Below are 16868 nucleotides of genomic sequence, written 5' to 3' on the forward strand. Positions count from 1 at the left end.
ATTTAGGAGTAAAAACACAGGACATTTTAAATTGTACCAATAAAAGGCAGCCTATGAATAAAAACAATCACTACTGTGATCTCATCATAATTCAACAGATCTTGGCAAGAAAGACAATCCCTTTCATGGCATACTACTGTTAATATCACTCCAAAGAAAAAAGTTCAGGGAAAACACTTTGTCCCGATTCATCTAGACTGGCGAATTTTTACCATAATTTTGATGAAGCGGCGTGGTGGAGACAGATGCTCCTGATTCATGGAAAGCTGCAAACCTCGTTGTAAATGGCTTGAGCTACACACAAATCTTACTTCAGTCAGGGACTAGAGTGAGATTTCTGAGCGTAGGGAAAATCAGACAAGCTGTGGTGTCACACCCCAGATCTGCCTATTTTGGCGGAGCTGGGAGAAACTGGCCTTTAAAATGGCAAAAGTTGGAAAATCTTGAAACAATTCCAAGTTACACCAGCATTTTACGACTATTCAAAGCTTTTTTTGACACTTTTTGGGCTTAAAAGTTTTGATGAATTGGGGCCTTTGTTTTTATTGCTAGGCTGTGCACTATCTACATTAGCATGACCCAGAAAAAATACAATCACTAGTATGACAGCGAAACATTTGGATACAACCTATGAATAAACACATGATTTAATCATAAACATGTCATAATGTCTCTTATATTTCTGAACAGATCCTATGGAAGAAGATATATTGCAAGTAGTAAAGTACTGCACCGATTTAATTGAAGAGAAAGATCTGGAGAAATTAGATCTAGTTATAAAATACATGAAAAGGTGAGGGGGTTTTTTTGTTGTTATTTCTAACATATAGAAACCCTTGTGTAACATTACAGCAATGGAAATTGAAGCTGGTGTTTTTTTTCCACTTTGTTACCTCCAATTGAACTTTAGCGTTTTCACTGGTGGCATGTACTTCTGTATGATGTTGCCCAATCATGAGCAGGTAGCAACACACATGAGAAAAGAATATTCCCCACAATCGCTAAGAACAGGTTACTCCTTTAAGACATGTAATGATAGCTTCATCTTCTCTCACTGCACAGCCTTTACAAGTTGGTCTGATCACAGCAAGACATAAGTATGATTAGGGATATGTCCACTCTAGACAGGTAGTGAGGGAAAGAAGACTGGTACGGTGATGGTGCTATAAGAAGAGGAGAACTGGTAAAAGGGTTCTCAATATGACACAGCTAAGCTCAGCTGTGCCGTAATCCAACATGAAATGGGGTTAAAAAATGCTGCAAATAGAGCACAAATTACTAATAATGGAGGAGGCTAAGTCTTTCTGACTTTATACGTCACACACTGAGGAAGTCACTCTAAAGATTTTATGGGGTGAGAGTTATTTTTCTTTTGTGTGTTGTTGCGTACTTATGATTTGGCAACGTCATACAGGGGGAAGAAGTATACATCACAGTGAAAACTAACACCCACTTGGACTTGATGAAAATTAATTCATTAGGTGCCTAATAATTTCATCATTAATATCTTCAACAAAAAGGCTAAGTTAAAAAATTCCACTCTGCAACTACTACTGATTACAGTGATACCCGGGTTGATGAAATCCGTCTTGTTGTTATTTAATCTTTATTTTCAGTTTTGAGTTAATGTTATGCTCGTGTTCTGGGGCGGCCTCAGAAGGGGTGCTTGATGTAATATTGTTGATAATACCTATAATAGTGTGGTTATTGTAAGGCTTAGAATAAAATTACATCCAGAAAAATGGTACTGGTGGTGTCATTTTGTTGACGGAAGAAAAAATTTGACTGCAGAAAAATGGAGCTGGCGTCACATGTGCAGTAACATTTATCGCTTGCTAATGTGCAAGTGCTGGCATCATTTTGCTGCAGCTAATTTTTTTTTGCCTTCAACAAAAGGCGTCACTTGCGTAGTAGCATCTACATTTTTCTGGATGTGGATGTAATTTTTTTTTTCTAAGCCTTACTGTAGCCACAATATTATAGGTATTAGCAACAATATTAATATTATCAACAGTAATATCAACACTATTATATGAAATATGTAAAATAGGAGTCAGATCACTGAGGGATCAGTGACCTCTCAGAAGCCATACAGATGAATACCTAAGCAGAGCACCACTTGAAGACGACACCCCCACACGCACACACAAACATATCATTGACTGAAAAGTGAAAGTAAAGATTAAACAACCAGAAGACGGATTTCATCAACTAAGATATCATTTTAATCATTATAACGGCACCAACATGGCACGGACACTGTGTGTAGGTTACTGTGCACAATCCTGCTGACAGGTTCACTTTTAATCATGTTTCCAGTTCAAGGTGAAAAATTTGAAAAGTCCTTTAAAAAAAAAAAGATCAATATAAGACATTATGTATATTACAATAAAAGCGTAGCCTTTGCTCGATATTGTGGATTATCTGCAAATTTAAATTTTTTTCCCCTGTGTTTCAGGTTAATGCAACAGTCTGTGGAATCAGTGTGGAACATGGCATTTGACTTTATTCTGGATAATGTTCAGGTTGTTTTACAACAGACTTATGGAAGCACACTGAAAGTAGTGTAAAAGGCAGTGATAAGCACTCAATTCCCAGCTAGATGGGCCATAGGTGCTTGTGGAGTATTTGCATGATTTTAAAGAATATAAATAATTTTAAATTTCTTTTACTGAATAATTTTGTACATTTTCTTCATAAAGTGCCAAATTTGTCAGTATTGCATGTAAATATTTGTGTTTCAGAATCTTTTATTGTAGTATAGGCTATTTACAAATTGTTTGTTTATAAGAGTTTTATGGATTTTTACAGTGAAGTGTTCACAAGTGTTTAATAAAGAAAGTGCTAAAATCTGTTTTCTTAATTACTACATAGAAATGTGTAAATATGATTTTTTTAAAGGTGTCCCTCAACGAAGTTGATGTAACTAGGATCACACGGTGCTTATTTAAAAAAAAGAAATGTAATCACTCGAGTCTCCAGGGAACACAGGCACATTGGTATGAACTAAAGTGAGGGATCAAGGGAGAACAATGTCACCTGGTTTTTCCCATATGAGGTAAGGCCAGTACCATTCAGCCCTGATGTACAGCATGCTAACATGCTGTACATCGGCCCAAAATTCAGCCTGCAAGACAAGAAAAAGACCTTTTCTAATAATCCCCTACGTGGCAGTTCAGTCCGATGAGCGATTTGTCTTGGTCCGGTGCCTTCTCTCTTCTTGAAATGCAGTCGCCCTACTTGCTTTGTGTGGATGACGCGTCCTACGTCCAGTGTTCCTGGCATTGTGCTCCTGTACAGGCTTGCAATGCCCTCGACAGAGCAGAGAGAAGTACTGTAGTGTGCATGCGCAGAAAAAAGGCCAAAAATCCCCGGTGCATGTGTACTGCAGTACTTTACGCTGCCCTAGTCAGGTCAGCAAATTTGATTGCGCAGGAGCGTGATGCTGGGGACACTTTGTCGATGATGTAGAATACATCATCTACACGAAGCAAGGAGGACGGCATCGCAAGAGAGGCGGCACTGGAACAAGACCAGCAATGTCCATCGGACCCAACTGCCCCTTATGGAAGTATTTTATAAAAGGTATTTTTCTTGTTTTGCAGACCGGATTGGGGTATATACACAGCATATTTGAATGCTTTGAAGGCCTACAGGTATCTCATATGGATAAAAAACTGGAGTCTGAACTGAGAAAGTAAGTTAATGTGTATGCACAATGTAAGTGCATATTAACACATGACCATTACACAGAGAAAACAAAAAACACATATCCTAAAATTAAAAAATAAACTGCAAATGATGCATAAGGCTATGTGCACACGTTGCGGAATTCCCGCGGAAGTTACCGCGGGAATTCCATTCCGCGGGAAAACCGCATTTTAAATTCCCGCGATTTGCAAGAGTAATTAGCTTGCAGATTGCTAGCGTTTTCCAAGCGAGTTGTAGCATCGCTTGGAAAACTGATTGACAGGTTGGTCACACTCGTCAAACAGTGTTTGACGAGTGTGACCAACTTTTTAATATTGAGTCTGCCTATGAAGCATCAGTAGTAAAAAGATCTAATGTTAAAAAAAATAAAAAAATCGTATTTTTCTCACCTTCCGGCGTCCCGCGCAGCGTCCCCGATCATCGCGATGCTGCCGGCAGGTCCCGTTCCCTGTGATGCATTGCTCCAATGACCTTTGATGACGTCGCGGACCGCTACGGTGTCGCGAGGCCGCGACGCCATCAAAGGTCATTGCCGCAATGCATCACTGGGAACAGGACCTGCCGGCAGCATCACTGAAGCCTGGTGACGCTGCGAGGGACATCGGAAGGTGAGAATGACGATTTTTTTTATTTTAATTCTATTTTTTACAGGGATATGGTACCCAGAGCCAGGACAGTCTCCTCTCCTCCGGACCGTGGGTACCATCCGCAAATGTTCTGCTTACTTTTCGCATGGTGGACACAGCCACATGCGGAAAGTAAGCAGAACAATGCAGATCAATGCATTCCTATGTGGGCGGAACTGCCGCGATTCCACAAAATTAATGAGCATGCTGCGTATTTTTCCGCGATGCGATACCGCCACGGAAAAATCAGCAGCATTAGCAAAGCATTGCGGGATCCCATAGGAATGCATGGAATGCTGTTTTTTTGCGTTTTCGCGGCAAAGTCGCGCGTTAAAAACCGCTACGAAAACGCGAAAAAAACGCAACGTGTGAACGCAGCCTAAAGGTAATAATAATAAACGTATTTAGTAAACATAATTTTGATCAAAAGAATATACAAGCCATCCCGCCACGTCAAGGCAACACTTGTGGGATAGGTTTTAAATACTAGAGTTAGGGCTGTCCCACAAGGGTTGCCTTGACATGGCAGGATGGCTCGTACATTCTTTTGATCAAAATTATGTTTACTAAATACCCTTATTATTAACTTTATGCATTATTTGCAGTTTATTTTTTAATTTGGGCATTAGCACCACAACCTTCAGGACGCAGCATACAAAAGCATCTGTAGATTTCAGTGAAGGGATCAATAGATGGCCACCCTGCACACACAACTGGTGCGTGGAAGCCCCCACCACTAATGGAATTTACAGTAAGAGCCTTAAGATCATTCAAGTTTGCTGACCAATCAAGCACAGTGATACTATCGTTTTTAAATTAAGTATTGGTTTTTTGGCAGTGTGGACAGGTGCCAAGTCCTGCTGGAGAGTGAAATTTCCTTCTCCAAAAGCTTGTTGGCAGAGGGAAGCATGAAGTGCTCTAAAATTTCCTGGTAAGCGGCTGCACTGACTTTGGTCTGGATAAAACGCATTGGACCTTCACCAGCAGATGACATGGCTCCCCAAATCATCACTGATTGTGGGAACTTCACACAAGACCTCAAGCAGCTTGGATTGTGTGCCTCTCCACTCTTCCTCCAGACTCTGGGACCTTGATTTCCAAATGAAATGCAAAATGTACTTTCATCTGAAAACAACACCTTGGACCTCTGAGCAACAGTCCAGTTCTTTTCTCTATCGCTTCATTGGAGGACACAGGAAACCATGGGTGTATGCTGCTGCCATTAGGAGGATTGACACTATGCACAAAAAAAGTTAGCTCCTCCACTGCAGTGTACACCCCTACGACTGGCACTAGGATATTCAGCTTAGCTTAGTGTCAGTAGGAGGTGGACACAGGTATTTTACTAGACCCATATTTACCTCAGTGTTCGTTGTTTCTATTCAGATGGATCTTCTTACTGTGGGGGGATACAGTGTGAACAGTCATAACTGTACTCCCACGTAGAGACTATGAGTACGGTGTGTACTGCCATCCCGTATCCTCATGTCTAGCCGGAAGAGATCCCTAACACAGAAGAGTGTTTAGGTCATCCAAACATTGGTCCTGACCCGTGTACTTGATATGTTGCCCCTTCCGACATCCGTAGTAGCTAGCGGCTCACAGGCAGCACTGTCCAGGCCTTCCAACACAGGCCGCAAGAAATCCAGACAGGAGCGCCGTTCTAGGTCCTCTTCACACTCCATCTCGCCCCCCCCCCGAGCCTTCTCAGCACTTTGCCTTTTCCAGATCCTCTCCCGAGTCGGGCGAGGCGTTCTCGAACGCGTCAGAGGATAATTTAGACCTGGATTCGGACCAAACCTCTAACATGAGGGATATGGTTCAGAGCCTCCTTGTCGTGGTCAACCAGATCTTTAGCATCAAGGACACCTCTACGGAACCCGCAGGTAAGGCAGTTTTGTTTCGACGGTCTAAACCACCTTCCAAGGTCTTCGCTCCTCATACAGGATTCGAGGAGGTACTTGCCAGTGAAAGGGAGAAACCAACCAGACGCTTTCAAAGAGGAAAGTGCCTCGGCGTTTTATATCCCTTTTCTCGTGAGCTCACCGCCAACTGGACAACCTCTTCAACCGTGGACCCGCCAATTTCCAGGCTGTCCACCAACACGGTCCTTCCGCTTACTAGTGGTGCATCCCTCAAGGATTCTAATGACAGGATTATAGAATCCTTTGCAAAGTCAGCTTTCGAAGCAGCCGCTTTTACCTAATGTCCAGCCTTTGCTTTCACTTCTCTTCTGAAGTCCGTAGCCAAATGGGCCAAACAGCTCCATCAAGGCATTCTTACTGGAGCTCAATCGGAGCAGCTGGCAGATCTCAATATGGGAGAGTACTTGGTTTCTGCCTCCCTGGATGACACGTCTTGCGCAGCTCAGGCGTCCAGCAATATTGTGGCTATCCGGTGGACTATTTGGCTTAAGGCCTGGTAGGCAGAGTTGTCATCAAAGAAGTCCTTTACCAACCTGCCTTTCCAGGGATCACGTCTTTTCGGCTCCATGTTGGACCAAATTATTAAGGACGCCACCGGGGGCACAAGTTCCGTTCTTCCCCATTCCAAACCTCGCCGGCCTCCTCCGAAGCGGCAGTTTCGGTCTTTTCTTCCCTTTCACCATCTCGCAGTGATGGTTTTTTCCCACCAGCAGAGGCTGTAGGCTTGCCAAGATAGGAAGGTCTCCCCTTCCTGGCGCTCCCGTAACATCCAAGGTAGATCCCTCAGACCTAGACCGGGCAGGTCTTCCTTGGCATGACTCATACCGAGACCCCAGCATATCTCCCAAATTGGGCGGTCACCTCCTTTCTTTCAGAGACGTTTGGCTCACTTCAGTGGAGGACGCATGGGTCAGGGAGGTGGTATCCTCAGGGTACAGAGTTTTCTTTGCATCCCTGAGATCGATTCTTCGAATCCTCCAAGAGATCCTCTCATCCCGGGTTTCTTTGCATCCATCGATTCCCTTCTCAGTTCGGGGATAATCGTTCCTGATCGAGAACATTTCACAGGCTTCTACTCAAACCTGTTTGTGGTGCTGAAGAAAGACGGCGCGGGTTGGCCCATCCTAGATCTCAAGTTACTGAACAAAAGGGTCCACCTGCGACATTTCAGAATAGAGTCCCCCTTCGTTCAGTAATCACTTCCATGGAGGCGCAGGAATTCCTGTGTTCCATAGACATTCAAGACGCCTATCTTCATGTCCCTATTTTCCCAGGACATGAGAGATTCCTGCATTTTGTACACAGGACCATTTCCAGTCTCGCAACCGCACCCAGGGTCTTCACAAAAATCATGGCAGCGTTGATGGCAATTTTAAGGATCAGAGGTGCGCATCCAGTACCTCGACGACATCCTCATCAAGGCTCCGTCCTTTTCTCAGGCTCAGGAAAGCCTGGCCATTGTTCTTGACACCCTGTCCCGCTCCCGGTGGCTTGTCAACAGGAAAAAGTCCTGCCTTGTTCCGACTCAGAGCCTCGTTTTTCTAGGCATGCTGTTCAACACCCGTCAGACAAGGGAGAACAATCCTCCAGCAGGAAGTTCGCTCTCTACAAGGCCCTCGGCTTTCTTCCTTCTGCTCAGCTATGAAGGTCCTAGGGAGGATAGTGGCAGCGTCCTTTTGCCCAATTTCATTCACTTCTGCAGGCCATCCTTTCGCAGTGGGACAGGTCTATTCTCTCACTGGATCATCCGATTCGGCTCTCCTCCCGAGTCAAACGGTCTCTCAATTGGTGACTGACATCCCCTCATCTTCCAGGGTCGGTCTTTTCTGCCCATCCACAGGCAGGTGGTGACAACTGACACCAGCCTTCTCGGTTGGGGTGCGGTATTTCGCCATCTGACTGTCCAGGGACGTTGGTCGGCATAGGAATCTTCTCTGCCTATCAACGTCCTCGAGATAAGGGCCATCCTTCTGTCCCTCCTGCACTGGGAAAGGCTTCTCAGGGATCTGCCAAGCCGGGTTCAGACAGACAATGCCACTGCAGTGGCATATGTCAACCACCAGAGAGGGACTCTGAGTTCCTTGATGATGGCTGAGGTATACAAGATTCTCCTTTGGGCAGTAGCGACGGGACAGCGATATCCACAGTCCATTTCCCGGCGTGGACAACTGGGCCACCGATTTTCTCAGCCGTGAGGGGTCTCATAGCAGGAGAGTGGTCCCTGCATCAGGAGGTCTTCAATCAGATTTGCCTTCAATGGGGGATTCCGGATGTGGACCTCATGGTGTCCCGACTGAACAGGAAGGTCCCTCGGTTTGTCTCCAGATCCCGTGATTCTCTCATGGTGGGTGCCGATGCTCTGGCCATTCCTTGGTTGCAGTTCGTGCTTCCCTATCTGTACCCTCCCCCTTCCTCTTCTTCCCAAGCTGTTAAAGAAGATCAAGGCAGAGGAGGTGCCAATCATACTGATCGCATCGGGTTGGCCCAGAAGGTCATGGTTCGCGGAGATCATCAATCTTCTCACGGACACTCCTTGGAGGCTCCCAGACAGATCGGATCTGCTGTCTCAAGGTCCGATCTGCCACCAGAATTTTCAGTCGCTTAAATTAACGGCGTGGCTGTTGAAACCGTGGTGCTGAAAGCGTCCGGTTTTTCAGATCGGGTGATTCACATCATGATCCAGGCTAGAAAGTAGTCGTCTTCCAGGATCTACTATAGAACTTGGAAGGTCTGTTTCAGCTGGTGCGAGTCCAACCACATCCCACCTATGTCCTTTTCTCTCCCTTCTATTTTGGCATTTCTCCAGGCGGGCCTGGACGATGGCCTTGCCCTTAGTTCTCTATAAGGTCAAGTGTTAGCGTCAGTGTCCATCCTTTTCCAGAAGACCTTATCCTCCCGATCTCAGTTCAAAACCTTTCTTCAAGTGGTAGCGCATGCAGCTCCTCAGTACTGGACTGTCGTGGATCCCTGGGACCTCAATCCAGTCCTGGAGGCCCTGAAGGGTTCTCCCTTTGAGCCTCTCAGCAAGGTTTCCTTGTCTCTTCTGTCCTGGAAGGTGGCTTTTCTTGTGGCCATCACCTCCACCAGGCGCGTCTCGGAGTTGGCGACCCTTTGTCGCACTCCTTTCTTGGTCCTTCATCAGGATTACTTGCAGCCTCCGCCTTCCTTCCTGCCCAAGGTGGTGTCCGCTTTCCACCTAAATGAAGACATTGTTCTCCCTTCTTTTTGTCCTGGTCCGACTCATCCTCTGGAGCGTTCATTGAACAAGTTAGACCTGTTCAGGGCGGTGAGGGTCTATCTGGCTAGGACTGCCCCCATTAGGAAGGACTCTCTTTTCATCATTCCAGATGGTGCGACAATTGCTCGATGGATCAGGACTGTGATTTTGGAGGCTTACTGGGTCAAGAACAGAGTGCCTCACCCTGGGATTAAGGCTCACTCGACCCGGGCTGTGGGCGCCTCCTGGGCGGTACTCCATAGGGGTTCCGCCCTACAGCTTTGCAAAGAGGCAACCTGGTCTTCCATCTACACATTCACCAAATTTTATACGGTCCATATAATCTATATCTTAGGCAGATGGATCCTGCAGCCGGCAGTGGTGAGTTCGCCGACCTGAACGAAGTTTCTGCTGTTTCCTCCCCAGACTGCTTTGGGACGTCCCATGGTTCTTGTGTCCCCCAATGAGGCGATAGAGAAAACAGGATTTTTTGTTGCTTACCGTAAAATCTGTTTCTCGGAGCCTTCAATCGGGGACACAGCACCCTCCCATGTTTATCAGCTCTGTTTTATGTGTTTCTATTGTTACAGTTAGAAAGATTAACAGACAATTCAATCTCATTGATTTTCCTACTGCTTTCTCACTAACTGATTATCCAAATGCCAGTCAGTGGGGTGTACACTGCAGAGGAGCAAATTTTTTTGTGCATAGTGTTAGCAGCATACACCCATGGTCCCTGTGTCCCCCAATGAAGGCTCCGAGAAACAGATTTAACGGTAAGCAACCAAAAATCCTGTTTTTGTGCGAAGCATCTGTAGGTTCATGTATTTTTGCAAACCTAATTGTCCACATCAATACACAGACACTTCTGATTTTGATTTCAGCTGGTTCAAACTCAACAATACAAGGCTACCAATACAATACAACAGAATTTCTCTATCGCTTCATTGGGGGACACAGAGACCATGGGTGTATGCTGCTGCCACTAGGAGGCTGACACTATGCACAAAAAAAGGTTAGCTCCTCCGCAGTATACACCCCACCAACCGGCAGGAATTTCCTCAGTTTAGCTTAGTGTCAGTAGTAGGTGGACACGGGTCTTTTATTAGACCCATATCTACCTCAGTGTGCGTCGTTCCTTTTCAGGTACCCGGAGGGATAGTGTGATCAGCCACAACTGTACTCCCACAAAGAGACTATGAGTACGGCGTGTACTGCCACCCCGTATCCTCATAGCTCTCCGCATCAGGACCAAGAGCTTTGCACAGGTGCGTGCCAGCTATACGGATGGTCCTTGCCCCCGCCTCCCACCCACTCGCCTACCAGAGCCTGTCGGTCAGACGTGGCACGGATACGGGGGAAAATAGACTCAGACAGCGTTGGATTTACAAGGTACCTTTATTGACACCACTGGAGGATTCTTCGGAGCGGCACAGGGCTGTGCCGCAGGGTCCTCAGCTGCCTGCGCCTCCCGGTGGCCGCCGCACTTTCTATTGCACCACGTGCCAGGCCCCGGCTGCGGTGCGGGCCTTGTTCCCCCGCCTTCATTCTTATGCGGGCGTATCCTGAGGGCTTTTTTCGGGCGGCGGTTTCTTCTTGGGTGGCCGCGGCAGCGCTCCAGGACTTCCGCGCCGCCCCGCGCTGACAGGCGGCCGCCGATACTAATTTAGTCCCCGGCTTCATTTCGGGCCTACTCGGCCGTCGCGGCCATGCCCCCCACCCCCTCTCATAGGCGGGCCGCTCTCCCGCCCATTCTAGGACCACCCACCCTCCAAGCCAGTAGCTGGGCAGCGGGCGGTCTTCTCTTCGGGTCAAGCGGCTAGCTCCGCCCTTCTCTACTGAACTGCGCGTTCCTTTTAACTCAGGCTGCCATCTTTGCAGCCTGTCAGCCGGACGCCTTTGAGGACACCAGACAGTGGAAAGGGGTCCCTCGTTATCCTCTACTGTGGTCCTGCAGCTCAGACGAGCTGGGCACATCGCCTTTCGGGACACCGGACCGTGAGTAGCTCTGCAACTGCAGACTGACACCCTCCTCTGCCTTCTGTCCCCCAACCTTCCGGCATCTCCTCGGGGTTCTTTCTTCTTTTCTTTCATTATGTCTAACCCCCAAGCCGGAACGTGCCCATCCGCCAGCAACCACTGGAACTTTGGTCAAGTTCTTTGCATGTTCCTCTTGTAATCGTAAACTTCCCTCAGGTCAGCCCACTCCCCTCTGCTTAGACTGCAGTAATCCCATTCAGCCTGATGCCGTCCAGGAACCATCTATTGCGACACGTGAGAGTGAACCCCCCCCATTCCTGGCTGGGCCTCTTCTCTATCACAATCAGTGGCGGACCTCACCAGGGTGTCTCAGTCCCTAGTGGCTGTTCTTCATAAGTTGCCCCTGGACACTTCTGCAGGGTCCAGCAGGTCACAAGGGGTTCCATCTGAGCCAGCCAGCAGAGGCCACAAACGACCCAGGCAGGATCTCCAGGCAGGATCTCCGGCCAGAATCCTTTCCTGACCTGGCCTCTCCACATAGTCTTTTCCAGCAGTCGCCTTCCCGTGAGATTTTCGAGCTGGATTCAGACCAGGACGCGGACATGAAGGTTACGGTAAAGAACCTCATTGCTTTGATTAACCACACCTTCGAAATCATAGACTCCCCTGCGAAACCCTCAGATCAGGAGGTTTCGTTCAAACGGGCAGAAATACCTTCCAGAGTCTTCGCCTCCCACTCTGAGTTTGGCAAGATCCTTACCGGGGAGAAAATCCGACCAGACGCTTTCAAAGAGGGAAGCACCTCGGCGTGCTGTATCCATTTTCAAAAGAGCTCACCGACAACTGTTCGGCTTCCCCCTCTGTAGACGCTCCCGTGTCCAGACTATCTAACAACACGGTCCTCCCGATTTCAGGTGTGGCGTCGCTAAAGGACTCTAATGACAGAATCCTTAGCAAAGTCAGCATTCAAAGCAGCTGCAGCGGCGCTAAGCCCAGCCTTCGCTTCATCTTGGGTAGCAAAGGCCATAGCTACTTGGGCGGAGGATCTCTGCAAGGGCATCCTACATAAACCCCAACCGGAGCAATTGGCCGAACTGGCTAACCATATCTCCCATGCAGGGGATTATCTGCTCTCTGCCTCCTTGGATGCCGCGTCTTGCGCAGCTCAGGCGTCCAGCAACATGGTGGCAATCCGGCGTGCACTTTGGCTCAAGGCTTGGCAGGCGGATTTGTCTTCAAAAAAGTCCCTTACCAATCTGCCTTTTCAGGGATCGCGTCTCTTTGGATCCCAGCTGGACCAGATTATTAAGGATGCCACTGGAGGCACAAGTTCCCTCCTCCCTCAGTCCAAGCCTCGTAGGCCTCCGCTAAGGCGTCAGTTTCGGCCCTTTCGGTCTTTCCGCTGCTTCGCTACGGCAGAAAACTTTTCTATCCAACAGAGGCCGCAGGCATGCCAGGATAGAAAGGTGGTCTCCTTCAGACCCACTCCCTCCTGGCGATCTCACTCCTCCCAGGGCAGATCCTCCAGGTCCAGATCTGGACGATCCACAGCAGCATGACTATCAACGAAGTCCTGAGGGTCCTTCCCAACTGGGCGGTCGACTCCTTTTCTTCAGAGACGTCTGGCTAGCCTCAGTAGAGGACGCTTAGGTCAGGGAAGTTGTATCCTCGGGATACAAGATAGTTTGTTTCTCGTCCCCGGGATCGTTTCTTCGAGTCCCGACCTCCAAAAGACCCTGCCTTAGTTCCGGGTTTCTTTGCATCCATCACCTCTCTCCTCAGTTCCGGGGTGATTGTGCCCGTTCCTGAATCAGAACGTTTCACAGGGTTTTATTCAAACCTGTTTGTAGTGCCAAAAAAACACGGTGCAGTTCGTCCCATCCTGGATCTCAAGTTACTGAACAAGAGGGTCCGACTGCGTCATTTCAGGATGGAGTCTCTTCGGTCGGTAATCGCTTCCATGGAGGCGCAGGAGTTCATGTGTTCAATAGACATTCAAGATGCCTATCTACATGTTCCCATTTTTCCCGGGCATCAGAGATTACTGCGTTTTGCGATTCACCAGGACCACTACCAGTTCGTTGCACTGCCGTTCAGGTCTCGACACCGCACCCAGCGTTTTTCAAAGATCATGGCTGCATTGATGGACTTGGTGAGAATCAGAGGTCTCGTTCTTTTTCCATACCTCGACGACATTCTGATCAAAGCTCCGTCTTTTCACCAGCCTCGCCAAAGTCTTACCATCGTCCTCGACACCCTGTGCAATTTTGGGTGGCTCGTCAACAAAAAGAAGTCCTGCCTTGTTCCGAAACGTTTGGTTTTTCTGGGCCTATTGTTCGACACTCGTCGATCGAGGGTTTTTCTCCCAGAGGAGAAGATAGTTTCCCTGCAGCGAGATGTACGATCGCTGCAGACCACACGACTTCCATCTCTCCAGACAACCATGAAAGTTCTAGGAAAGATGGTGGCGTCGACAGAAGCTATTCCCTTTGCTCAATTTCACTCCAGACCCCTCCAACAGGCCATCCTTTCTCGGTGGAGCAGGTCTGTTCTTTCCCTGAATCGTCCAATTCGCCTTTCATACCGGGTCAGGCAGTCCCTCATTTGGTGGCGGGCATCACCTCTCATTGCCCTAGGATGGTCATTCCTTCCCATTCACTGGCAGATTGTGACAACGGATGCCAGCCTCCTCAGCTGGGGGGCAGTGTTTTGCAATCACACTGTTCAGGGTCAGTGGTCGACTCAAGAGACCGCTCTGCCAATCAACGTCCTCGAGATACGGGCGATCTGTCTCTCGTTCACTGGGAGAAGCTCCTCAGGGGCCTGCCTGTCCGGATTCAGACAATGCCACAGCAGTGGCATATGTCAACCGCCAAGGAGGGACACGGAGTGTCTCAGCTCTGGCAGAAGTGTCCAAGATTCTTCATTGGGCAGAGATTTCCGTTACGGCAATTTCCGCGGTACACATTCCCGGCGTAGACAACTGGGCCGCCAATTTTCTCAGCCGCGAGGGTCTCGCGACGGGAGAGTGGTCCCTACATCGAGAGGTTTCATCTGCTCTGCCGTCGATGGGGAACCCCGGATGTAGACCTGCTGGCGTCTCGCCTCAACAGGAAAGTCCCACAGTTCGTTTCCAGGTCTCGAGACCCTCTGGCAGTGGGCGCCGACGCTCTGGCCGTTCCTTGGTCGCAGTTCGAACTCCCCTATCTGTTCCCTCCCCTGCCTCTTCTTCCCAAGTTGTTGAAGAAGATCAAAGCAGAAGGAATTCCAGTCATGCTCATCGCCCCGAATTGGCCCAGAAGGTCTTGGTTCGCGGACATTGTCAACCTTCTCGCAGACGCCCCCTGCAAGCTTCCAGACAGGGCAGATCTGCTGTCTCAAGGCCCGATTTGCCACCCCAATTCTCGGCCGCTCAATTTAACGGCGTGGCTGTTGAGACCGAGGTTTTGAAACGGGCAGGATTCTCCGATCAAGTAATTCAGACCATGATCCGAGCCAGAAAGCCATCATCTTCCAAAATTTATTACCGTACTTGGAAGGCCTATTTCACTTGGTGTGAGGCCAATGACATCGCGCCCATGTGTTTTTCGCTCCCTTCTGTTCAGGCAGGGCTGGATGCGGGGCTTGCCCTCAGTTCTTTGAAGGGTCAAGTTTCGGCGCTGTCCATTTTATTTCAGAAGACGTTGGCCTCCCGCCCTCAGGTCAAAACCTTTCTTCAGGGCGTGGCTCACACGGCTCCTCTGTACCGAGCGCCCGTGGATCCATGGGATCTTAATCTGGTTCTTGAGGTTCTGCAAGGTCCTCCTTTTGAACCTCTCAGGGATGTTTCCCTTTCTCTCCTTTCTTGGAAGATAGCTTTTCTGGTGGCCATCACGTCCATCCGGCGTGTGTTGGAATTGGCGGCTCTTTCTTGCCGCTCCCCCTTTTTGGTACTTCACCAGGATAAGGTAGTTCTGCAGCCTCCGCCCTCTTTCCTTCCAAAGGTGGTGTCTTCGTTTCACCTCAATGAGGATATTGTTCTGCCGTCCTTCTGTCCGAGTCCAACTCATCCTCGGGAGCGGTCCTTGAACAAGCTGGATCTGGTCAGGGCGATGAGAGTATATCTAGGACGACTTCCTTGCGAAAGACAGTCTCTTTTCATCATTCCAGATGGGGCGCGGAAAGGTCACCCGGCTTCAAAGGCCACTATTGCTCGCTGGATCAGATCGGCAATTTTGGAGGCCTACCGAGTTGTGTCGAGTGGCTCCTCTGGGGATCAGAGCCCACTCTACCCGGGCAGTGGGTGCCTCGCCATAGAGCTTCCACGCTGCAGCTTTGCAAAGCTGCAACCTGGTCATCGGTTCACACATTTGTGAAATTCAACAAGGTCCACACCTATGCTTCGGCGGATACCAGCCTAGGTAGGATTCTGCAGGCTGTGGTGGTGAGTCCGCTGGCCTGATGGAAGTTTGTTTCCCACCCCAGGGACTGCTTTGGGACGTCCCATGGTCTCTGTGTCCCCCAATAAGGCAGACTTTGCTAGGGATTCTAGAATCCTATCATTAGAATCCTTTAGAGGCGCCACACCTGAAAGCGGGAGAACCGTGTTATTAGAAAGTCTGGACACGGGCGGGTCCACCGAGGGCGAAGCAGACCAGTTGTCCGTGAGCTCTTTAGCAAACGGGTACAGTACGCTGAGACGCTTTCCTCTCTGAAAGCGTCTGGTCGGATCTTCTCTTTCCCTGGTAAAAATCTTTCCAAACTCGGAATGGAAAGGAAATACCCTGGAATGTGTTTCCGCCCGTCTGAACGAAACCTCCTGATCTGAGGATTTCGCAGGGGAGCCAGCAATGTCGAAGGTATGATGAATCGCTGCAATGAGGTTCTGCACCGTAACCTTCATGTTCGCATCCTGGTCCGAATCCAGCTCTAAAATCCCCTCAGATGACCTGTCCGAAAACGCTTCACCTGACTCGGGAGAGGAGGCCCGGGAGGGAGGCTGCTGAGAAGGACTATGCGGTGAGATGGGACGAGGAGAGGATTCCGTCTGGAGATCCTGTCTGGGTCTTTTGCGACTAACACTGGGTGAGTCAGATGGAATCTCGAGACCTGCTGGACCCTGCAGAAGTGTCCAGGGGCAACTTATCCAGAACGGCTACTAGAGACCGAGACACCCTGGTGAGGTCTGCCACTGATTGTGATAGACGAAGCCCAGCCAGGCATGGGGGGTTCACTCTCACCTGGGGCCATAGATGGCTCCTGGGCGGCGTCAGGCTGAATTGGATTGCAACAGTCCAGGCAGAGGGGAGTGGACTGACCAGAGGGAAGTTTGCGATTGCAAGAAGAACATGCAAAGAACTTGACTAGAGTGCAGGAGGGAGCCGTAGGGCGGGTACAATCAGATTTAGAGTTAGACATAGTGAAAACTGA

The 16868-nt window shown here is 48.8% G+C and overlaps 1 protein-coding gene across 3 annotated transcripts in view; it reads left to right on the forward strand.

Moving 5' to 3' along the window:
- The window catches only part of REV1 (REV1 DNA directed polymerase), a 120433-nt gene extending 117583 nt beyond the window's left edge, over positions 1 to 2850 (forward strand). For all 3 annotated transcript variants that reach the window (XM_073590528.1, XM_073590527.1, XM_073590526.1), the window contains exons 22-23: positions 691 to 793; positions 2459 to 2850. In XM_073590528.1, the coding sequence (XP_073446629.1) occupies positions 691 to 793; positions 2459 to 2570 (215 nt within the window). In that variant the 3' untranslated portion in view covers positions 2571 to 2850. The remainder of the gene's footprint in view (positions 1 to 690; positions 794 to 2458) is intronic.
- Positions 2851 to 16868: the final 14018 nt, after the last annotated feature.

Source organism: Dendrobates tinctorius, unplaced genomic scaffold (assembly GCF_039654945.1).
Source record: "Dendrobates tinctorius isolate UK_male_01 unplaced genomic scaffold, ASM3965494v1 ptg000117l, whole genome shotgun sequence".
Taxonomy (NCBI): domain Eukaryota; kingdom Metazoa; phylum Chordata; class Amphibia; order Anura; family Dendrobatidae; genus Dendrobates; species Dendrobates tinctorius.